The sequence below is a fragment of the Coturnix japonica genome, chromosome 19, assembly GCF_054131305.1.
Source record: "Coturnix japonica strain WE chromosome 19, WE-NBRP24, whole genome shotgun sequence".
NCBI classification, from domain to species: domain Eukaryota; kingdom Metazoa; phylum Chordata; class Aves; order Galliformes; family Phasianidae; genus Coturnix; species Coturnix japonica.
Window position 1 is genome coordinate 8,773,371 of NC_140681.1, and position 23,979 is coordinate 8,797,349.

Sequence of the window (23,979 nt, forward strand, 5' to 3'; positions counted from 1 at the left end):
CAGCTCAGTACGGCCTTGCTGCACCCCAAGCCATTTAGGAAGGACAGGAGCATGGCACTGAACCTCACAGCTCAGTGTTGGTTATTCTCTGACACCTGGAACATATTTTGCAGCCAAACCTACACCGGGTGATTACAGCATCCAGCACATCCTTCTTTCCATATGCATAAGGACAGGGGTGGCTTTTAACAGCTCGGCTACTCTAGAAATCATGTGTTAATTGAGTTATAATGATAATCTAGACCACTTTAACTAAAGTGGCTTGATTCACTAAAACATCATGGAACAGTCCCACTAGCCATGTAGAACAATATTACCTTATAGGATTATTAATCCTATCTTACTAGTTGTCCAGGTATTGGCTACAACACATTATGGGGAAAAGAAAATGTATTTCAGCAATGCATTATAAGGAGAAAAGCATGAATCAAAGCTAACTTGTTCACAAACTGCAGTTCTAACATAGAAATAGTTCTACACGGACAAGAAGTTACTCAATTTTTATCTGTATATTTTTCTAAATACCCCAAAAAGAACAAGGCAACAGTCAAATCTTGCACTAACTCCTGTATAAATACAGAGTAAAAGCACCGTCCCAAGGTAAAAGGATTTATAATCTATTTATGCACTTTGCTGAGAGTCAGCCTTTCATATTCAAAGCATAACCTTCTCATTACTGGTAATACAAGTACAGAAAGCCATATTTTTTAAATGTTATTTCTAACCTGACAACAGCTACAGGGCCAAAGATTATCTGTATTCGTACAGTGCTTTAAGAGCAGAGCTGCCAAAGTCTGTCTATGCAGAGCTCCCAGCAGGAGCAGCACTCAGCTGTATGGGCTCCTTACAGGTATCACTTAGTTCTTGATTATATATTGATAACCTATATCATTACACAGAGACAATAATAAAAAAAAACGATGTCCTCATCAAAAGGAATCTATACAAAACCTTCTAGGTATACAGAAGGCCTCAAGAATTATTTCAGTTTACCTTGATTCTACTCCGAGGACACATGAAGAGAATGACTCCAAGGCTGAAGGGCCCTGTGGTAAAAACTTGGCCTTCAGTTCCTTGAGAGTGCTGAGCCTCCAGGAAGACACCAGCATTTCTGGAAGGAAACGACTACAGAATAGAACTGGGGTAAAAAGGCAAGATTAAGCTGAGGCAAAAGAAGGAAAAAATGTCAATTCCTCTTGAGGCAGCAGTGTGTTTTTCAGGGTGATCTATTCATGTGTCTTTGGCCTCAATGAAAAAAGCCCCGTTTAATTTGAAGCATGAGTGATGACAGCCTTTACACCTGTTTAATTACAGCCTCTGCACTCAGGTTTTGTACTTCTCCCAACATTTCAGGTGGGAATGGGACCATTTTGCCACAATAATTCAGTTACGACCTGCAGCGTGGATGTAACCATGTCACTGTACAGCACAGTTAGTGCATCATCTACTGCCCTTAGCAGGAAGAGGTTTGACAGAAGGTTGGCACAGCACAACCTGAACCCAGATGAGAAAGGTTACGCAGCTTTTAAGGAGCCAATATCAATATAAACAAACAGCAACTTCTTGAATTCAGCCGAGATCCTAATTAGTTCAGAAGCAAATTCAAGTTAAGGCATTACCAACTTGTAACAACACAAAAGACAAAGCTGGAATACCCCCAGAGGATTCAGTGGAACAGCTGCACACAACCTGCCCAGAGGAGCAGCCATCCCCAGCACTGTGAGCTTGCAGCCCCAGCAGCACCAAGGAAACCTCTGCCACACTCAGTGATGAGCAAATGAAAGAGCTGTGAGCTAAACACCACTCTGTGCTCCTTCCTGCCTCTGTGCTGAGCTGTGGGAAACACAATTTTCAACTTTTTCTTTCATGCATCTCATTTCTTTAGGCATTTCTCACAAGAGATAACACAGTCAACAATGAAGTTTGAGGTGGTTCCACCCCCTCCCAGCTGGCTGAATAATTCCTGCTCCCATCAAGGCATGACATCACACCCCAGGAGTGGATTCAGACAGTTGAAGTGTGTTGCCAAACTTTCACAAAGTTTCAGTCCACCAAACCCCTGGCAAGAGTGGGTATTTGCAGGTATGAATGTTCATTTCAGACACTTCTCACGGAAAAAAACTGCAAATAACAACCCAGAAATGTTTAAAATGTTTGTTAGCAGCTTCTCTCTCTGGTTCAAAGCGAAGACACCACCTGTATCCCACCACACAGCTTTCACAAGAGCAGGCTCTCTGCAGACCCCTCTTCTCCATGTTAAAACCCCACTTAAACCAATACCTGCATTTTCAACTGCGTTCCTCAACTACTTTGCACATTTCTTCAGATTCTATTTACATACCATTTCCCAAAGCACTGAAGACAAACAATAGTTAAGTATTTTCATGCACTAAAAGGTTTTGTTTGAAGAGAGTTTGTGATACCTACTCATTTGTGTCTTCAGAGCACCAGCACCCATAGCAGTCACGTTTTCACCTACAGCTGCTACCTACACTGCAGCACCCTGTGTGAGTGGCTCAAGCCCTGGCAGCAGCCAAACGTGTGGTCCTCAAACCGAGACCCCCAAAGACCACAGTTAAAAGTGTAGACAGACCTATAAAACAAATCCACAACGTGCTCTTCCAAAGATTGCTGGGAACAAGAATACATTTCATTACAGAACTAAGCAGTAAGTAGTCAAAGTTAGTGGTGTTCATAGCTTAGAAGCACAACTTCTGCCATTTCCCGTTAAATCTCAACAGTTAGAGATACCTTTATCAATTGTACAAAAACAAAGTGTTTGTTTGTTGGCTTCGTGACACTCATTTGAACAGCAGCAGCAAATTCGATCACACAGCTCCCTCGTTTTTAAGTTCTCTGGGGTACAAAGCTAAGCACGCAGGATTCCTTAATTAAAAAGTCGCAGTGAGAACAAACACAACTTTCAGTCTGGTGACATATGGCAGATCTGATGTAACAGATTTCAAATAAAGCAGAATGTTCCTTTTGCTGATGCATGATTTGAACATGAAAACCACCCCTCACCCAGAAGAGCTCCGCAGAAGCGATCCATGCTTATCTTTCAGAAGGAGCGAGCACTCTGCACGCCAGCTACAGGACTAAGCTCAAATCTTGGCTCAATATCGATTCCTTCATGGCCTTCAGCAAGTCAGAACTTCTCCAACGTGCTCTTTCCTCCAGCACTAAAGCAGCACTCGTACTATTTTATCAACCACACGAGCACGCTGCGAGGGTTACGTTCTGTAAAACGCCACGAAAGTTAAACATCCTATAAGCTCGTATTATCACTGTGCATTACACTTTTTCCTCTTTTCTTTTTTCTAACAAAATACTGCCATGCCAGCACAGTTCATAGGCAAAACATCAGCAGCACGTGCATTACACAGGGAAGCTATCATCAGGATATGTTTGAACTCGCTTCCCAGTCGGTGAGAAATAGCAAGAACTACATTCCACTACTTTGTATTATTTCTTCTGTTTCTCTCAGTGCTGCTTAAGATCATGGAAGTAGGTATTTGTATTATATTTGTATTATTCCTAGTTGTTTTAGGCAGCTCTGGGGTACACGTTTTAAGCACAAAGAAACCTGCAGGATGCCAACTTCAGTCTGAAAAAGTAACACAAAGTGTTTTACAGCTTAAGAGCAGTCTGATTCCTCTCGTTCTATCACCTTTTCTCCTTCTCATACCCACTTGGCCTTTCCCCACAGCCTAGAGTCCAACTCATTACCAAAGGAAACTGTACTACCACAGTAGAAATTACTTTTCAGTGATACCAAGTCCAGAAAGTACCACTGCTCCAGCAGACAGGACCTGAACACATTTGAAATTAAACATATGCATCAGTAGTTTTCCCATCCTAAGGTCAGAAAATTCAAGGACTGGGACATCAGACTGCACTGTACAACGGACACAAGCTGAAAACCGTTGGTTTGAAAGGGAAAGTTAATTCCTGGAGAAACCAAGGTAAGTATCCCACCTCCAAAGGGTGAATAGTAGTAGGCCATCCTCCGAGGTCCGACACTGAACAGCACCCTTCACTCCTGGACAGATCAGCAGTTAAGCTGAGCCCAACTGCTGGGCTCACCTGCACAGCTGTTAGGAGCTGTTAAGAGTTCTAGAACCCAACTTCTTAAAGAGGCAGTCAGTTTTGCAGCTGAGAAATGTCCCATCCTGCAGCCACCACAGAAACAGCACAAGAAAAGTCCCTCAAAACAGAATATGATGAAGGAAGCCAAGTCGCACCCCCATCACCAGCTGCTGGGGGACACAGTGGAATTCTGTAAAAGCAATACAGGTGTTTTATCATAAGATAAAATGTGATAGCTGTTCTACTACGGCTGCACTACTGGTAACACAAATGCTGGTCAGGAGCTCAAAAAAAAGCCTGTAAAACCAACTATCCTATTTTCAGACAGAATGAAGTGTCACAACCTTGATTATTTGGGAAAAAAAATAGTCTTCAGGATCAAGCAAGCAATTCTTTGTAAGTATTGATATTATCAGAAAATAAAGGGAAGAAGAAACTGAAGGAAGCGAAGGTTTCCAGATTTCACTGTCACCTAAGCTAGAAAACGGCCCAGAAGAGCTCCCAGCCACATTTAGTTCTTACTGCACACATGCAGCACTTCCCAGTCTGCTCCCTGTCCTAAGCAGGCATTTATCAGGAGATGCTTGTGCGTAGAAAATGAAACGGAAGAAATTAACAACATAAAGCACCTCCAAGAACAGAAACCAAATCTTTGAACCCTCGAGTTGACAATACTGTTCAGGTGAGCATAACCTCTTGGACTTTGGTTCTAAATCTATTACAGCATTGCAGGAGAAGATGGTATTTTGAAGAGAGCTCTGAAAGCACACGAGTTAGTCATTTTACAAGGTGATTGTACCACGCACCAGCGATGGCCTCGAGTCACTTTGTGAACTCCTACATTGCAAAAGTTTAATCTTAGGAAATGCAGCAGAAAAGCACATCTGTAACAGCAAAGCACTGACAATGTTCTAATGAACTCATACATTTCCCTATCTCTTACCAGATGACTGTACAGGACACATTTTGTATTACTGCTTGAAGTACTCCAAAACAAAGAACCCAGTATGATTTATTTCCAGTCACAGTTTCAAAAGATGCTGCATCTTCAAAGTAGCATGTATAAAGAGAAACAGACTTGGGTTCCTCCCTCCCTGTCCCCTAGCAAATTATTTGTCAACATTTCTGTCTCTGCAAAAAATGCTATAAATAAGGCCCTGATCTGCCCCACCGGACCATGAAGCACAACAGTCCTCTTCCTCAAGGATGACAATAGTGGGGAACTTATCAATGCACAGATGCTTGGAGTAGCCCAGTTTCTTTGGGAAACGATAGAGCGGAACGCAGTAAGGTCACAACTACATCCCATTAGCAGTTCAAACACCTCTAATGTTTGTTATGCAGTCACTTCAATATGATATAAAGCATTATTCTAAAAGTAATGTATTTTAAAGAGTGTTGATCAAACATTTTCCATGTGCTCTTCTTAAGAGAACAAGAAACCTTCAGCCAAGTTCCAGCTTAACAACATCTTATATTCTGCTTTTCAGCTCCGTGAAACTGTAACAGTACTTTGGAGAGCCAGAAACAGTATATCAATACATGAAAATATCAATAAAGCACGTGCTGCTCATTGGTCAAACCTCCACAAGAATTCTGTGAGTATTTGTAAACAGTGGTATAAAAAGTTACATATTCCATCTCTAATCTCAAGCTGTTTCATGCACTGTATTATAAAACCATTAGCACAGTGCTAACTTTAAGCACACACATGTAGCTGCAGATTTGGTGCATGCAGTAGATGTACAACACACAAGCACTACAGCTGCACTTTCATACTACCAAGCTGCCCTTAAAAATCTGGCCTGTCACAGTGTAACTTGAAATTACATCTCACAAACAGTCACCTGTTCTGCTTTCACTATGAATGCATATGAACGCTACTAAAGATTAAAGCACTTGCACAGATTTTTCAGCAGTGCTCAGCCCTCGCACCTGTGAGATGCTTCTAAGAGCTCAGCATCCACCAATTGCTAAGCGTTCTGTTCCGCAAGATGTGCTTCAAAGCGTTTGCAAAGTTGGCTGTATGGGCAAAGTACAGAAAATTAACCAAAGGAATTAGAACAAAAAGCAAGAATTGTTAGAATAAAGAAGAAAATCACTTCCAGTATTAAGTCAGTGTTACCATGCAAGAATCTAATTCCTATGTACCCACTCATGTAGGTATGCTTATTTTACAAGTCATGCTATTCTTCTGAAGTTATAAATATTCTTAAAAGTGTAGGACAGACAAGAAAAGTGCTTAATAAAAAAAGCCCAAGTGTTTAGAGACTATATTGCTTTACTTTGATCTATCGAGACCTCCAAAGGAGCAATTTATGGCCCAATTATGCTTAAAGACTGGCAATGCTGCTTCTAAGTGTAACACATTTCAGTATGCTGTGGTGGTTTGAAAACAGCAGCTACCTGGAAAAAAAGGTCCCACTGGACTCAACAGTAGCATTTTTCCCATAATCAGATTTATAATGCAGCATTAGTAAGGACATAGGTATACAAGGCAATAGACTGCAAGCCTGAAGAATCTTTTGATACACCGTGGCAATAAATAAGGCTTTTCCAGCCAATCAACCTACAACGCCCAAATTAAACACAAAGATTTCAAGGTTTGAGTTTTAGTGATCATTCACGTCTCATTCAAACTACTCATACAGGGAATAATTCCCTCCACACACAAAACATGAGGAATATTTATGCCACGTGCAGAATGCTCCGCAGACTTCATCAAACTACACAGCATCACATATCACAAATAGCATGTTACGCTAACAGATAGTGCATAGTAATGCAGCCCAGCTTCTGGTCCGCCCTACACAGCAGGTGCACTGCTTTGAGGTCCACTTAGGTGTCCCAACAGGTGGACTTTTACAAAGATGGAATGAAACAGATGATACACAAATGCTGCTGCCTTCATGATAAAACACAGATAAGTGCTCACTGAATGCTACCCTGAATACTGTGAATACTGAGAATATACCTATTACTACACGCTACTAAAAAGATAGAAGACTACGTGTAGGTTCATGTGAGTATTTTCAGTTAAAAATGAAGCTGGATACACATCCAGGCCAGCTTCGATATAAGAGTAAACATGTAATTTTAAATGTACAAATCTAGAATATCTAAAGAAGAACAGAACAGTTCTCAAGCCAGACATGCCTCTCAACCTGCTTTTTACTCAACAACTGAGGTCAGGACTACGTTGCTTGCCCAGAGATGCTCTGCACTAAGCACGATACTAGCTACTACAGAAGCTGCAACCCTAGACACAACAGGGTGAGGTAAGGACAGAGGAAGACTGGCTTTTGTATCAGAGCTACAGGGACTGAAAAGATCATCATAAGCTTCAAATGTGTGAGTTTTTAAGTCACACTTTGAAGGTGTTTAAAGGAAAAGAAGGTAGTTTTCTTGTGTTGTATCTGCAGTTTCTCTATTCAAGAGAGCTCTATGGTACCGGGGGCATGCAGGGACAGAGAGGGAACAGAACAGCATGCAAAGGTTATACAAACTACCAACAAAACTGCCTTAAAACGCCTTCTGTGAAAATGAAATAGCAACACTTCCATTTGATAATGTTTCACTGTCATATTTGGCAGTTTGCAGCTTCATCTGCACTCAACATTGTAAAGATGACACCGGATAAGAGTTATTTCCAAATGATTACTGCGCACGAGACTTTTTTGGTCACCTGAAAAAACACGCTAAGTAGTGGAATGCTACTATACTACTACACCACACCAGACAGTTCCCATTGGTGCCTTTTTTCCACAATTCACAATTAAACAGCAAGAGATCTTCCTCCCTGCAACAATCACATTCCCAAAACAAGAAGCCCTTGGAGCTTCTGCTTACCTGGCGGTAACTGAAAATTCTGAATGTTAGTGGGATTCTGGGGTGGCTGAGGCAAACGAGGTGCTAAAACTGTAGGAGTCAAAGTTGCTCTGATTCCACTCGTAGTTGCTGTTGGAGTCCTCGGTAGAGTTTGTGCCACCGTGTTGGCAGTGCCCTTAGCCATTCCCGTAGGGGTGCCAGGCGCTGCAGGAGGTATCCCACCAGGATTGGGGGCAACATTGGTGAGCCCAGCTTGCATAGTTTGCCCAATAATCATGTTACCCCCTGTAGTACTGGGCTGGCCAGCAGTAGCCAGCGTCTGCTGTTGGGATACTGCCTGTACTATAGTTTTAGGAGACTCAGATTTGATGACCTGTGTGGTAGGAGCTGCTGGCACACTGGAACCAGACTGACTATTCACAAGTGTTGTTTGGAGGGAAACTCCAGATCCCACAGTGGCTGTAGCAACAGCAGGAAAACTCCCCACACTGATGGTTGAATTGATCACAGTATTGCTCCCATTCTGAGTGGCCGCGCCAGCTGCGGCTACTGTGGGTCCTGCTGTGTGAATCGGGGGCCTCACGAGCGTGACTGTAGGGCCCCCACTTCCAACGCTCGGTGGAGGCTGTGAAGAGATAACCGTGGGCGAGGAGGAAGATGCAGAGGACACAGCAGTATTAAGGAAAGAAGTCTGGATGACAGTGTTGGAAGCTGATGGCAAAACGGCGTTAACAGTATTTCCTTTTCCCACAGATCCAGGTCCATTGTTAACAAGAGGGGCAACAGCAGGTGCAGAAGCGGGGTTGGCGGTCACAGGAGTCCCAGAGAAAGCAGCACTTCCTGTGTGGTGAGAGTTCATCACCACATTACTACCATTCAAAGTTTGCACTGTCGTGGTCCCAATCTTGCCATTCCTGGTGGACAAGGCGGTCGCCATGGTGCTGATAACCACCGATTTGCCCTGACTGAGGGTCCCTGGAGCAGCAGTGACTTCGGATCCTCCTGCCGCTGCAGTGGTGGTGCTGGTGCTCGTCGTGGTGGCTCCATCCAGAGCTGAAGTCTGGGACCTGGTGTTATGATTAATAACACCTCCTTGCACTCCTCCTGCTCCTGCAAAACAACAACAAGGTTAAACAGAGAGAATGAGCGGGAGGAGAACCGCCAAAGACGGAACATTCTCCCTCATCACCAAGCCTTCTCCATGGAGCCAAGAAAATGGGACAGCGTACAAACTGAAGATGGATTTAAAGACATTATCCCGCAGCTTCCAGTTTCCCACCAAACACCGACAGGTTCAATACAAATTATAACATCCTCACTCTCATCACTACAGTAAAAGAAAATAGGGAAAAAAAGACATGAAATGAACAGAGAAGAAAGAAGATCATCTTAGACCTCTTCTTCATTCTAGAGCCTGAAAACACGCTTATCAGCAGGGCTGCAACTGCAAGAGGGGAAAATGGCAATAGAAGACACATTAACAAGACGCATTCCCTACGTCCAGCACATGTTATCCACTAATCCTTTCATCTCCTGCAGAGTTAGAGCAGGAGGCTCAACGACAGCAAAATAAGAAACTTGAAGGGAAGGAAAAATCATCAGCCTGACGAGGTAAGAAGTACTGCAAGACCTGGAGAGGTCTACAAGAAGAGCATGCCAGCTTATTACCGAATTTGTTCTGCTGCATCTGAAGTTCCCACAGCTAAAGACAGTTATTGAATAAATAAATAAATAAAAAAGCAAAGCTGATTTTAAGAAGGCACGAGATGATGTAGCTTCTTGTCCTGAATAATCCTTGTGGCCCCCCCCTGCCCTCAGATGAGGCCTGGTGTTATCACCAGTAACATCACAGGCAGCCTGGGTCCTGGCCCTAAGGAGATGGAAACGGGAAGGCAGTAGTGACAGGCAAATATTGAGATGTAGGTTGTAAAGGTGAAGGAGGTCCTCCTGGAAGAGCTTCATTAACTGTGCCAGAAGGGCTGCTGTATCTTCTGAGGCCTTAGCGAGAAGAGAAAAAGCAAAACAAAGTATAAAAACGAGGTGACGGGAGGAACCGCAGTGAGATTCTTGGGAGACTTCTTAATCGTTGTGGTTGTTACTATTCCCCTGCAAACCAGCTTACCTCCATTCCCAACGGGTGAGCCCTCAGTCCCAGCGCTGCCACCAGCCCTACACATCACAGCACACGGAGGGGGCATAACCCCAGGAGGGATCCCTGAGCCCCGACCCCCCCCCCTTCCCCGCGCTGTCACAACACCCCCTTGAGGGCAGCGGGGGAACGGGAGGAGCGGATCGCCCCCTAAGAACCCCCCGATATGAGGAGTGGGCGGCTGGAGAGGAACAGCGGGTGGGGGGCAGCGTTCCGAGGGACTTCCTCCCCTTCAAATCCCCCCCGGCTTCCTCCTCTGCAGGAAATAGGTGTCATGATTAATAACACCCCCAGCGCTTCGGGGAAAGGGGGAGGGGGGCAATATGGAGAGGGATTCCCCTCGCAGCCCCCACCCCGGTAATGAGGAGAAGGTTGAGGGGGCGATGGGGGGTTGGGGGGGGTCAGCCCCGGGCCGCGCGGTACCGCCGTCACCTCAGGGGTGGGCTCTGCGTCCTGAACCCGCGGACAGACGGAGCTGAGAGGGGGGAAAAAAAATAGATAAAGGAAAAAAAAATAAAGAAGAGGGAACGGCAGAGTGACACGGCCGGGCTGGGGGAACCGAACCGACCCCCCACACACGAGACTGAACATCCTCCGGTGAGCGGGAGGGAAAATAAAGGGGAGGGAGCGAGGAGCAGCGCGAGGGGACGGGCAGCGGGGGGACACGGCCAGGGGAGGCCCCGGCGGGTCGATACACACCTCGGAACCCCGGGGGGTGTCACAACGCCAAGGGGGGAGAAGGGACAGAGCCGAGGGGGAGAGAGGAGGGGGAGGGGAGGCCCCGAGCCCCCCAGCCCTGCCCACGGCTCGGCTCCTTTCCTTTACCTGCTTTTGTGAGCTCCGGGGCGCTCAGTCCCATCTTGCCGCCGCCGCCGCCGCTCTCGGTTTGGGCATTCGCGCTGCCTCCTACTACAACTCCTCCAGGGCTGGGGCTGCTGCTGCCGCTGCCGCCGCTCACAACATGGTTCCCCAACAGCCCCCCAGCGGCCCGTAGGGGCTCCTGCGCTTTATGGTGTTGGTGGTGGTGACCGGAGGCCGCCAGCTGAGACTCTAAAGAACCCACCAGATCGCTCACCACCTTCTCATCCACCTCCGTGTTCAGGAAAACCTCATCCAGCAGATCCGAGCCCGCCGCCATCTTTTTTTTGGAGGGTTCCTGTGAGCTGCTCCCTCCTCCCCCCCCTCCCCTTCCACTCCTCCCTCCCTCCCCCCACCCCACACATACACACTCACACACACACACACGCTCGGCCTACCCCCCTGAATGCGCATGCGCGCCGGCCCGGCCTCACATCACCGGTCGGAGAGGGATTCCGCCGGCCTCTCATTGGTCGGCTGCCCACTATAAAAGGCAGCGCAAATGGCTGTGAGGGCTCAGTTGGGAGTCGGGTGGTGGAGGCGCTTTGGTGGCGGTGGGGAGTGGATGAGGGGAGCTGGGGTGGTGCGGGGACAGCGGGCGGAGCAGGCGGTTTGTGGGAGCGGATGGGGCTGTAGCCGGGCGGCCTGAAGGACGGCGGGGAGACAGCGGCTCTTTGTCTGTGTCAGCCCAAAATGGCTGCGTGTTCTCCCTGCGTCCGGGTCTCCCTCAGCGGCGGCCCACACCTGTGCCAGCTGCGTGTAACTGATCCACCGCCGGCCGAGGGGGGCAGAGGGCGGCCCAGGCCGAGGAGGAGCGGCCTGTCCGCGCTGAAGCACGGAGCTGTGCCCGCCGAGGAGCCTGCAGGGCCGGGAGAGCTTCATCCGGCTGACTCAGCACGGCTGTAAGGCTGAGGGGAGCCCCGGGAAGCTCGGCCCGAGGAGGGCGGTGCGATGTGAGCGATGGGAAGGGGAGAAAGAGGAGGAGAGGGAAAAAAAAAAGAGAGGGAGATGGTAATTTTAAACAGTCCACTCCCAGCGCCCAGCCGGCACCGCGAGGAGGGGGAGCTGCAGCTCCGGGGACCATCCCCGGGTGTGTGTGTCAGCCCCGCGTTACACCCCCGCCTCCGCTTAACCCTTCGGGGAACGGCCGGGCCCAGGGCTGTACTGCGGTGTAATGTAATGTAATGTAATGCACTTTGACCCGTTGTGCAACCGGGAAGGAAGTAAATAAAGCTCAGCTCCAACCCGCTGCCTTTCGCTGGCTGCTCTTTGTAAAGGTAACGAGCGGTGTTGACAGGGCCCTGGGCAACCTGATGTAGTAAAGGTGTATGTTTGGTGGCCCTGCCAGGCAGGGGGGTTGGAACTACGTGATCCTTGAGGTCCCTTCCAACCCGGGTCATTCTGTGATAACTGGAAGATAAAGCATAGCGTGTGTTAAGGAGTGTCGAGTTTAAAATAGTACCTCTTATTTCATAACACTGAAACAATTCTGTCTATTCCCCTGCGCAAAGGCTGGAGCTGTGTGACAGTGAGGGCAGCTTTGCACCTGCCAGTGCCCAGCACTGACCAACCTATGGCTGCCATAGTGCTGCAGTGGGGACCTGCAGCTCAGGGACTGGGCTGCTTTAAATAGGTCAGGGATGAGAGGATTCTGTACTTAGGGCTGCCCAAAGATGGGTGTCAGAGCTTCCTGCAGTACACATCTGTGGCAATGCTTTAATTTATTAGCAGTGCTATGGCATAAAATAAAATCAGGGCCCTGGGCAACCTGATCTAGTAAAGGTGTATGTTTGGTGGCCCTGCCAGGCAGGGGGGTTGGGACTACATGATCCTTGAGGTCCCTTCCAACCCAGCTCATTCTGTGATTCTGTGAAAATCAAAAAGAACTGGCTTGCCCCGTGAGTGATAGGAACAATACTGGAGTGCAGTGCTGTGTCCTGCCCACAGATATGTGAGTGCATCTATGGGAGGTGTCTGCCAAGAGCTCACAGTGGGGATGGCAAAAACTGAGAGCTACTTACCTTAATGGATAGGCCTCAACAAATAGTGAGCATCTTTAAATCCAGCCTTTTCCAGGTTATGATAACGTGGAGTAGTTGCCCTTTGCTTAAAAGGCAAGAAAGCTGCTTCAAGCAGGGTCATCTCTATTGCGTTTTTGCTGCCACAGTCAAGTACATTGCTAGTTTTAGCTATGCTGAAATTCTATAAGCAACATACCAAAGAACTATCTAGAATAGAAAGTCCCTCTGCGTTCCTGAAACAGTGCAAGAATTAATCTACTCAGCTGTTCAAGCGATTTATCGGGGTTGGGGGGTGCTGGGCTTAAGCTACAGCAACCTGGAGGTGCAGTGGCTGCACATCTTCCTTGCCCAGCATCCAAATAGGAGCAAGGCCTGGAGCTGGGAGACAGTGTTGGTAGGAGGAACATGAGAGATGGATTGAGTTATTGCATGGCAGTGGTAGTCAGCACAAAGGAGCAGAGCAGCCTGTGTTCTTCTACTGCCTGTATTTTAGGACAGCTGAAATACAGCTGACAGTTGCATACAAAATTAGAAATAAAAACCTAGAAATCATCGTGTCTTTGTTCTAACGCTTTTCTTTATTAGTATCCCATATGGCATATTTACCATATTAGGTAAATGTACCAAATTACAAGAGCAACTGAGATGCATTGCAACTTGTGCGTCGTGTGTAGCATTTATTACTGAATAATGCATCTTTTCATACTCTGCCTCTCATTTGCTATTGGAAGTCACTTTTTAGTCTGAGTTCTTCAGGTCTGGGACTCCAGCTCCCCTGATTTGTACTGCTCACCTTCTGTTAAGTGGTAAAGTGTAAGTTAAACTGTGTAAAAAGAGCAACTAGCGTAAGTATCCCAGCAATGGATTGCTGGTACTTACTGGTACTGGTGCTGAAAGAGTCAGACTTTGTATAGGAAATAATACGTATTTCACCCATCAGCAATTACATCATAAAGTCTTGAACGTTAGAGGCAAGTATGGATTCTCCCTAGTGTCAAAGTACAAATCAGCAGGAGCTATACAGGAAACACAGAGGGCTGCCAGCTCTCTTAACATGCTCTGTTTTGTATTTTATCATTGGAAATACTTATTCTTTTTCCCCTAGAAATAGGCTGTGTAGACCATGGCACAGGGACTGTTTTGAGATACAAGTGCTAATGCAATTCTCTTATTTTCTAATACCTGTAGTTAGCTGAGAACTCCTTCCAAGACCATCCAGCAGAGATGGCAGCAATATGGATTACTGTAATAAGGGATGTATCAGAAGAGCCTGCAGTCTGGAGATGGCTTGGGGGAAGAAGGGTCGTTGCTTTTGGGTGTCCGTATGCAGCTCTTAGGAGTCTCAGCTGCCCAGTCACAACTCTGAACTCCATCAATAAAAGGATGAAAACCCGATAACGATAGTTTTGATTGATAATTTCTTTTGCTCTCTTTCTCTGCTCTTTTTTCTGTTCCCTGCCCATAATTTGAAATGGTGGAAGTTACTTGGAATTGGTGGTAAATGCTGCCTTCGGACAGACAAGCGTATGGAGATAAATAAAACAACTTCAGCACCTCTTTGCATTCTCTGCACTCTACCATCTTCTCCTTGGAAACGTGAGATATTGTTAAAGTCTTGGTGTTAAAATCCTGCCGTGTACATCAGCCATCCGCTGGTGAATCTCTGAATAGGCCTAAGGCTCCAGCTATCCAGGGATTATATTCAATATTAAGCATGGTATGTTCCTGGAAAATGCCTTAATCCTCACAGTGTAAAAGAAAAAGAGATAAACAGTAGATTTGGACAGAAGAAACTCTACGGTTTCTTTTACTGTGACCCTACCCACCTACGTTCCCATTTCCACCTAAGGATGGTGTCTGCCCTGCAGACAGATGTACCAACCCTTCAACTGCAGTGTGGTGTCAGAGACATGTAACATCAGGCTGCTATAGGAGAGGGATGCTAAAACCACCCACTGAAGTGTTTGTGCATAACAGCCATTGGAACTTTGTAAGAGAAGTGGAAATATCTTTTTCATCAATGATACCAATTAGATGTATAGTGAGATATGCTTGTATAAATATATGGCAAGGGATTTCCTCCTTTTAAAGATACCTATTTGTTGGGAAATACATAGAAATGATCCTTTAAGAGAAGCCACTCATGAGCAAGGTTTCACAAAGGAAAGTCAGCTGAACACTCAAATGCCTTGGGAATCTTCTCTAGTTTTTATGGGATGGTTTGAAGACTGCATCCCTAATAAATGCTGTATGCAATTCATATGGGAGTTACTGAAGTATGGCAGTACTGAGACCTCCCAAAGTCCATGCAGTTCAATGTCTTGTGCCCAATAGGGAATGTACAGTAGGATAGAGGATCATTGTTTAAAAGCCTCCGAGGCTTCACAGTATAAAAGACTTGTGGAATAGTGTTTTCCATTCCCAACTGTTCTTAATCTAAGTTGTCATGCTTGCTACTGCTTGCCAAGATTGGATGTATCAATATCCAGACTCATCTGTTAGGGAAGAACTGGGGAACTTTACTAAGATAAAGAACTCATACAAGACAATGGAAGTTTCCAATGACACATCCCAGCAGCTAGTGTTTTTTAAAGCAAATATTCTGAATGGAGATTACTAGCAAATGTCCAGAATAATGTTTATTGAAGAGACAAGAAGCAGACATGTCAATGAAGGCTTGTGTTCTATTTGTTATGAAAAAGAAGTCTTGTGCGAGTCTACATGATTCGTGGAAAACAACATAATGTTACTAAAAGATGAATGGTCCTTCTGGACACTTACAGCTAGATTTGGTCATTTCACATATTATGAATTTAGCAAATGATTAGAACTGACTGAACAAAATGAAAATGCTTTTTTCTCTAAGCAAATTAAAGTAACTTTTGGAAACTCGAGTCCCTGTTTCCAAATGATTCTCTGACAGAGAATGTCAAGAAAATGTGCCCACTGATGGGTCTCATTATTGCAAATCCAATTTGCACATTTTACAGTCTGGACTTGTTAGAATAGGTTTGAAATATTCCTTTTTACTGAGAGGTGGTCTTCTCAGTTTTGGCTTCAATTCTGGGATTCTTTGTGAGTGAACTGTTACCCTGACAGGGCTGTTTTGTCAACAATATATCGTCAGAGGTCCGAGCCGTGGCATACTGATACAATGGAACTTTCAGTTCTGGCCTCTGTTAGGCCATCTGAACTCAGAGCCGTTCTAGTTCTTCCCTGACTTACCAGCATCATTCAGTATCTCAGATTCTATTCACTGTTACTCACTGTTTACTGTTTAAGCAGTACGGATCACTGCTCCTTTTCCTCATTGATGTTTCCCTGCACTGGAAAACCAACAGGTAAATCAACAGGACCCCAATGGCTCTTTAAAAAAAAGGATAGGTAAAGGTCTAATATCTTCCTTACCTCCCCAGCTTCTGCTGTGCCAGCCACTGGACAAACTGCCTTGTATTTCCAAAGGGGAACATAGGCACAGCCTCACCTTTCAAGGATCATCACTAGAACCCTGCAGAAAAAGAAAGAAAAGATTTTAAAATACAAATAAATAAAATAAAAAACTGTCTTCCTTGTAGATTTTCCCTATTCCCTGGACTCTGTGAGATCTCTTGAGATGCAACATATTCCTACCAGTTTTGCACTATATGCACTCATAGGCTCTATGCAGTTTCCTTGGCTTCATGCTGTTTAAATCTGTTCACTGTTCCTCTTCCAAGTTCAGCTTTCCTACATGTTGCCACTATCAGCTGGAACAATTGCAAATATAGTTACCTGATAAAAGAATATTAATTCCTCTCTACTCCCTACGAAGTATATTCAGGAAAATATGGGAGATGCCAATCAATACCTTGGTAAAAAAAGAACACAGTGTTTACTAAAGTGACCAGCTTGAGGTAAACAGCGAGCTACAGTTTAAATTAGCTGTCAGCAGCTCATTATGAAAGGTACAGTAGGTCTGACTGAAACTGAGATTCAAAGTCCACAAGATTTCCCTGTCTATGCCAACATACAGATTGCTTTCTTGACACCAAGGTGTTGCTGTGCATTGCCTACTTGTCCTTCTAATCACAGAATTATAGAATGGCCTGGGTTGAAAAGTACCTCAAAGATCATCTAGTTCCAACCCCCTGCTGTGTGCAGAGTCACCAACCAGCAGCCCAGGCTGCCCAGAGCCACATCCAGACTGGCCTTGAATGCCTGCAGGGATGGGGCATCCACAGCCTCCTTGGGCAACGTGTTTCAGTGCATCACCACCCTCTGTGTGAAAAGCTTCCTCGTAATATCCAACCTAAACCTCCCCTGTCTCAGGTTAAAACCATTCCCCCTTGTCTTATCACCTATCCACCCTCATATACAGCCATTCCCCCTCCTGTTTTATGCTCCCTTTAATGCTCCTTTGTGTATCAGATAAAGCCAGAGCAGATAGGAACCCAGAAGGTGTGATGTTACTACACTCTCCGTTCTGTGCATCAAAAGCAGGGCAGCATGCACTTACAACTGGAGCTCCCTGGAGACCTGGAGGCTGCTTGAACTTTTCCAGTCAGCACAATTATAAGACATTTCCTGCCTGTTGTCTTTTTGCACCCTCAGAAGTAGTTTTTACTGGACACCTGCCTAACAGCTGGCCAGTAATGGCAATCAGCTTTATCCTCTTTCTTCGTGAGCTGCCCCCCAATCCCTCATCTTCATCAAACAAACAATCTAACCTGAAATGAACCATAAAAGAGAAATCTTCATCTTGCTTGGTTTTTTGGTCAGTACCAAGAACAGGTTAGAGCCATGTCAGCTCTGAAACAGCAGTTGCTGTAGATGAAAATATTTGGCATGTGATTGGCATTTGTTTTGTCACAAAGCGTAGTGATGGTAAGTTATAGGAACAGAGCTGGGAGCATTCTTTGTTCCTACACCCTTATCTAAATCATTTAAAAGCCCTGCAGTGCTCCTCTCTTTAAACAGAGTTGTTATTTAAAAAGAGGATGGTGTTTGTGCTCCAATATACACATTGTAGTGCAGCAATAAGAAACACCAAATAGAATTAACAGGGCACAGTTGGTAAAACTTTCAGTGTACATAAAACAAATTGATCAAGATCCATGTTTCTGTAGATTATAAATGCAAGAATAATCACATGTGCATTTACAGAATCACAGAATCACAGAATTACCCGGGTTGGAAGGGACCTCAAGGATCATGTAGCTCCAACCCCCCTGCCTGGCAGGGCCACCAAACATATGCCTTTACTAGATCAGGTTGCCCAGGGCCCCGTCTAACCTGGTCTTGAACACCTCCAAGGACGGGGCATCCACAACCTCACTGGGCAGCCTGTTCCAGGACCTAACCACTCTTCTAGTAAAGAACTTTCCCCTAACATCCAACCTAAATCTTCCCTCTTTCAACTTAAAACCATTTCCCCTAGTCCTGCTATTATCAGCCCTTTCAAAGAGTTTACTCCCCTCCTGGGAGTAAGTTCCCTTCAGGTACTGAAAGTCTCCTTCAGGTGACAGCAATGGCTGAATTGTTCTCCTTACTCCAACCCTCATCAGTCTGCCAAGTGCTCTTACTGAACTGAATGGGATGGTAGAAGCAACCTGACTAATCCTGGTGACATCACAGGGAAAACAGACACAAACGACGCTGAGCTGGAAAGTTGGTGTAGATAGAAGTGCAGGAACAGCACAGTGCAAAGAAAATGAAAGAAATGTGGTAAAGGGGGTTTGTTCTGGTGATTATAGTGAAATGAGATGGTATCTTAACATTCTGTGGATTTGGAATGTAAGAAGTATGTAAGTGACATTTTGCCAAGTTTAATTTAATGAATTCTCCGTATTGATTGATTAAAATAAATCATGCTGTAGCTTCTTTATTGAGCTGCCTCGGACTTAATGAAAGCACAGCAAGAAAGGCTCTTACACACTGTTGGTTTCTTCTGAATTCTCCAGCAGTACAAGACAGTCAGGGATATTACTCCAGACTGGATGTTACTTTCTTACTCTACCTAAAATATATCCCCCCTATCAGACGCAGAGTTGAAGGCCATGCCCCTATTCCTTTAACGAGCTTTTGCTCATTTTTGAAACTCCAAACTAATCCAATAACTCAATTAAATATGGGACGAGTTCCCACAGTTGACAGAAGAAACCAGTGCAACTTCTGCAGCAGTCAGACAAATATTTTATCTCTCATAACGCAAGAAGGGGAAAACTGCCAACCCAAAGGAAATGATACTCCAGATGGAGGGCCAAGTTTTCTATGTTAACTTATTCCTTATTGTCAATTTTTTTTTCTCCTGCATGAGGTTACTTGTAATAGCCTTTCATTACTGCAGAGTTCTTTAGAGCGAGTCACTGTTACTTTATTTTCTAGCTAGGGCAGTAAACCCATCCATCTGTGTAAACTAATCATTTAGTAGCAACTGGACAAAATGGCGAGCAAGAAATGCCACATCTCGTTTAGAGAAGATGATTAATGAGGGAAGTCACAGTTTGTATGTTCTTCTGCAAGAAAGTCCAGTTGTTTCTGTGAAACTTCAAACCTTGTTTCTCTTAATTATTTTCAGCAGAGCAAAAGAGGGAGTGAGTTTTGCTGCTCTGCACAGCTTAGTGGGCCAATACATTCACTCATTCATTACTGTTCCTTGACACGCAGCAATCGACATCGAATTGTACGACTTGGCAGCATCCTCACCAAGAACTCTTCAAACTTAACATCCTTGTGACCCTAAAAGTTACGTCAAGTTACAAACTGGAACACGTTTTGTTTTGGCGTGATCGTACAATGTGTTGGCTCTTACCCAGTCAGAACGAGTCACAGAAAAACAGAGCCCTTAAACCTGACATTTCTCTGATTTTAGGTGTTCCAAGTTCCAAACTTTATAATTCATAAGGACCACCTCTCCTCCAGGAGGTAAACTGTCCTCTTTTATGTCTGGGTGGAGCAAGAGGCCACCTGCATCACAAAGGGACTGAATCACTAACTCTTGTCCTGCACAGACTAGACAGCATTGTTATCTTATTACTGCTCAAATAGTCTCAGATACTTACTGGAAATCATTCAGTACTGTCATTTTTGGGTTCTGGTTCATTCTCTTGGGGATGCAAATACCAGATTTCCTGCAGTTTATATTAAAATATGTTTTTCACCCACTCACAACATCGCTCTCAACCCCACCTCTGGTTCTTTATGCATCATCAATGATTGAATTGCTTTAGACCAATTTCTGCTCTGAGTTATATTTGCACAAACTCTTTCATTCAAAACATCTTCGTAACAACTTTATTTCCCAGGTAGCCTTTATAAGAGTAGGGGTTTGTCACATCTGATGTCATGAGCTGAGTAAATGCCGCCCTGTGCAATGGAGAGTCCAAGGCAAAGCTGTGAGGCTCAATGGAAGAAAAAACAACTAAACACATTTACATGAAACAAGCGTGAAAATTGAAATGCTGGACCTCAGATGTTATTATTAAGGTTATTTTATTAAAAACCAAACAAAATGTGGTTTAAAAGTGTATTCAGAAAATCTTTGGCATACATTGAGTAATAGAAAAACAATGTATGAAATACAAATGACGCAAAAGCTTCGGAACAGTAAATGCCAGAGTTTTCAGGTGGATGTGGAAAGAACGCACACCAATAGCACAGCACTAAGAAGTGCCAGTTAGAAGCAACCTGCCAGAGCCACTGCTGTCTTAAGTGAAGACTGATTTATAGCTCAGCTTCTAAGAACTGAAGGAGATTAAATGCCAGTTTATTGTTACACGAAAAGAAATTACTTTCTGAAACGGCACTAAAATCCTACTGCCATGAGTTAGCCTTACTAATCCTGCTATTTTTAACATAAACATGAATTAAAACTTTGAACTTCTTTTTTCTTCTTTCTTTAAGAAGTCAAATAAGAAACATAGAGGATGAAGAAAAGGGTGAATAATAACTCACATCTTTAAAGACAATTCTGAAACGTGCCTTTCACAACTGGTTAAAGAGCAATTCAAGCTATGAAAACTGCAGCAGATGTTAGGCAGGAAAAGCACAGCATACTGCCGAGTGTAGGTAAAATGATACATTACCGAACTCAACAGAAAGCAGTAGAATCTCCTGCTTGTTTGTAACACACACAAGGAGAGGGAGGTTCATTCCTTTGGCTTGAAACAGAGTCCACTATAGACAATGAATGCAAATGTGGCCCCCGTTTCACATCTAATAATGGACCTTCTTCCCCTGTGTTCTCAGCCTAGTGATGATGTATGTTGTCCTGTGATTCGATTTGCACTAGCAAGAACTGTGCAGCAGGATCTCGGTTCAGCCCTATTCAGGCCTCAGTCCCAATGAGGTAAGTAGTGTTCAGTTCTGATAGCCTGAATGTACTCCATATTTTGTGGAGAGAGAAAGAAGTATTAAAACAGGAGGAGCTCTTAAAGGAACACTGCTATGGAGAGTTCTGGAAATTTTAGGTAAACCCAACTATTAAAGATAGACCTCTACATGGGGAATGGTAAAATCTGACACCCTAAAACATCTACAGGTCTGAAGCGTGCACCAAATGCAACAACTCGTGCTATCCAAAACATATTATCTAGTTTTGTTGCCCACAAAGCAGTGCATCGGGCTGTTCTCCTGGCTGCTCCTTCATGTCTCCACTGAGACTACTGTAAAGTGAACCAAGAAGGTCTCTGATCTCATGCCAGAGAGAACTCAATGATCCCATCCCCTCCTATCGGGGTATCTGTGAGGATATACAGAGGGTTGTGGTTCAGCGCAAGGATAAGAGGCAATGGGCACAAACTGAAACACAAGGAGTTCTATCTGAACACGAGGAAAAACTGGAGATAAACAAAAGCATCTGGACAAGCTCCTGGCTACTGTGCTCTGGGGACCTTCCTTGTGCAGAGGGCTGGACCAGATGTCCAGAGTCCCTTCCAACCTCAATCAGCCTGTGATTCTGCAGCTTCACCATATCACTACCCCAGACAGAGCAGCCTGTGCAGCAAAACAAACAGCCAAGAGCTTTTTCCTAGCGGAACTCTGTATCTCAGGCTACGTTCAGTGCTCCCCACTGTCCTAGATAGGCAGTTCTCTCTCTTTTTGTCCTAATTATTTCTAAACTTAGTTCTGAATTCTCTTACTCATCTGAATGGAAGATAGATGCCTAAACACACCTTATGTTAGAATCTAGGTCTGGCTTATGAGGCTCCATCCTTCAGTTCTTGTGACCAAACTGACAACTCCAGCTGTACCAACCTTTCTTTGTTGTATCACACACCATGTCCACTTACCCATTTCTATGGAAGGATCTGTTAAAAATACCTCCATCTTCCACAGTCCATGTATAAATTGCCATCTGGTTAGCCAAGATACACTGCCATTTGTATTCACTTCAATACAGAAGTACACATACAGCCAAACCTATTTTTCCTCCTCTTCGCTCCCTTTTCACACTGTAGCCATCTCTGGTTATTTTTCCCCCTGCCACCTCCTAAAATATAGACAACAGCATAAAAGAAATGATCACCTCTTTCAGATACTCATCTAAGCTACCTCAGCTACTGAGGTAACTAATTACATGAGTATCATTCCAGAGACAGGCCAATTTACAGCCAGGATGATTACAGCTAAAATTCCATACGGTTACACATTGCTCCTTACCTGTCAACAGCTTATGCCACGATTGTGTGCTGTTAACACAGTCACAGGCTGCGATACTCCAAAATACACCTTATACTTGTGGAATCATTAATATTTTTGTATATTTTAGCAGCCATCCCATCCCACCCCATCCCATCCATTCTCCAACCCATCCCATAATATCCCATCCCATCCCATCCTATCCATTCTCCAACTCATCCCATAATATCCCATCCCATCCCATCCTATCCATTCTCCAACTCATCCCATCCCACCCCACCCCATCCCACCCCACCCCATCCATCCCACCCCATCCAACCCCACCCCATCCCATAATATCCCACCCCATCCCATCCCATCCCATCTCATCCCACCCCATCCCACCCCACCCCATTCCATCCCTGTCTCATCCCATCCCATCCCTGTCACATCCCACCCCACCCTACCCCATCCCATCCCACCCCATTCCATCCCATCCATCCCACCCCATCCCACCCCATCCCATCCCATCCCATCCCACCCCATCCATCCCATCTCATCCCACCCCACCCCATCCCATCCTATCCATGCCCCCCCATCCCACCCGACCCCATTCCATCCCTGTCATGGCCCATCCCACCCCATCCCATCCATTCTCCAACCCATCCCATAATATCCCATCCCATCCATCCCACCCCACCTCACCCCATCCCATCCCACCCCACCCCATCCATCCCATCCCGTCCCATCCCATCCCATCCCTTCCCATCCCATCCCATCCCATCCCATCCCATCCCATCCCATCCCATCCCATCCCATCCCATTCCATAATATCCCATCCCACCCCATCCATCCCATCTCATCCCACCCCACCCCATCCCACCCCATCCATCCCATCCCATCCCATAATATCCCATCCCACCCCATCCATCCCACCCCACCTCACCCCATCCCACCCCATCCATCCCATCCCATCCCATCCCATCCCATCCCATCCCATCCCATCCCATCCCACCCCTTCCCATCCATCCCATCCCATCCCACCCCATCCATCCCATCCATCCCACCCCATCCCATCCCATAATATCCCATCCCACCCCATCCATCCCATCCCATCCCATCCCATCCCATCCCACCCCACCCCACCCCATCCCACCCCATCCATCCCATCCATCCCACCCCTTCCCATCCCATCCCATCCCTGCCCCCCCATCCTATCCCATAATATCTCACCCCATCCCATCCCACTCCATTCCATTCCTGTCACATCCCATCCCATCCCACCCCATCCCATAATATCCCATAATAATATCCCATAATAATATCCCATAATAATATCCCATAATACCCCATCCCCCTATCCCCATACCGTTAATCCCTCCCGCTCTCTCCCCGCCCCTCCCGCCCCACCCGCTCGCACGTGGCACCCCCCATCAC

At 45.4% G+C, this 23,979-nt stretch overlaps 1 protein-coding gene and 2 long non-coding RNA genes across 6 annotated transcripts in view; 1 reads left to right on the forward strand and 2 right to left on the reverse strand.

Moving 5' to 3' along the window:
• TAF4 (TATA-box binding protein associated factor 4) overlaps nt 1–11,310 on the reverse strand; it is a 34,134-nt gene extending 22,824 nt beyond the window's left edge. The window contains exons 1-2 of one of the 3 annotated variants that reach the window (XM_085519673.1): nt 10,892–11,310; nt 7,939–9,027 (exon numbers count right to left, since the gene is read on the reverse strand). In XM_085519673.1, coding sequence (XP_085375799.1) covers nt 7,939–9,027; nt 10,892–11,204 — 1,402 coding nt within the window. In that variant the 5' untranslated portion in view covers nt 11,205–11,310. Of the gene's footprint in view, nt 1–7,938; nt 9,028–10,891 lie in introns of those variants that run through there. The other 2 variants (XM_085519672.1, XM_085519674.1) reach the window with 2 other exon arrangements.
• Nucleotides 11,311–12,109: 799 nt separating this feature from the next.
• Nucleotides 12,110–14,343, forward strand: LOC146757845 (uncharacterized). The gene is made up of 2 exons (XR_014935774.1): nt 12,110–12,201; nt 14,134–14,343. It is a non-coding gene; the product is annotated as an uncharacterized LOC146757845 (long non-coding RNA).
• Nucleotides 13,505–23,967, reverse strand: LOC107323013 (uncharacterized). Of its 2 annotated transcripts, XR_014935773.1 has the most exons (4): nt 23,912–23,967; nt 22,585–22,659; nt 22,215–22,414; nt 13,505–16,453 (listed from the first exon to the last, which is right to left on the reverse strand). It is a non-coding gene; the product is annotated as an uncharacterized LOC107323013 (long non-coding RNA). The 2 variants fall into 2 exon arrangements; XR_001559129.3 differs by lacking the exon at nt 23,912–23,967 and having other exon boundaries at nt 22,585–22,710.
• Nucleotides 23,968–23,979: the final 12 nt, after the last annotated feature.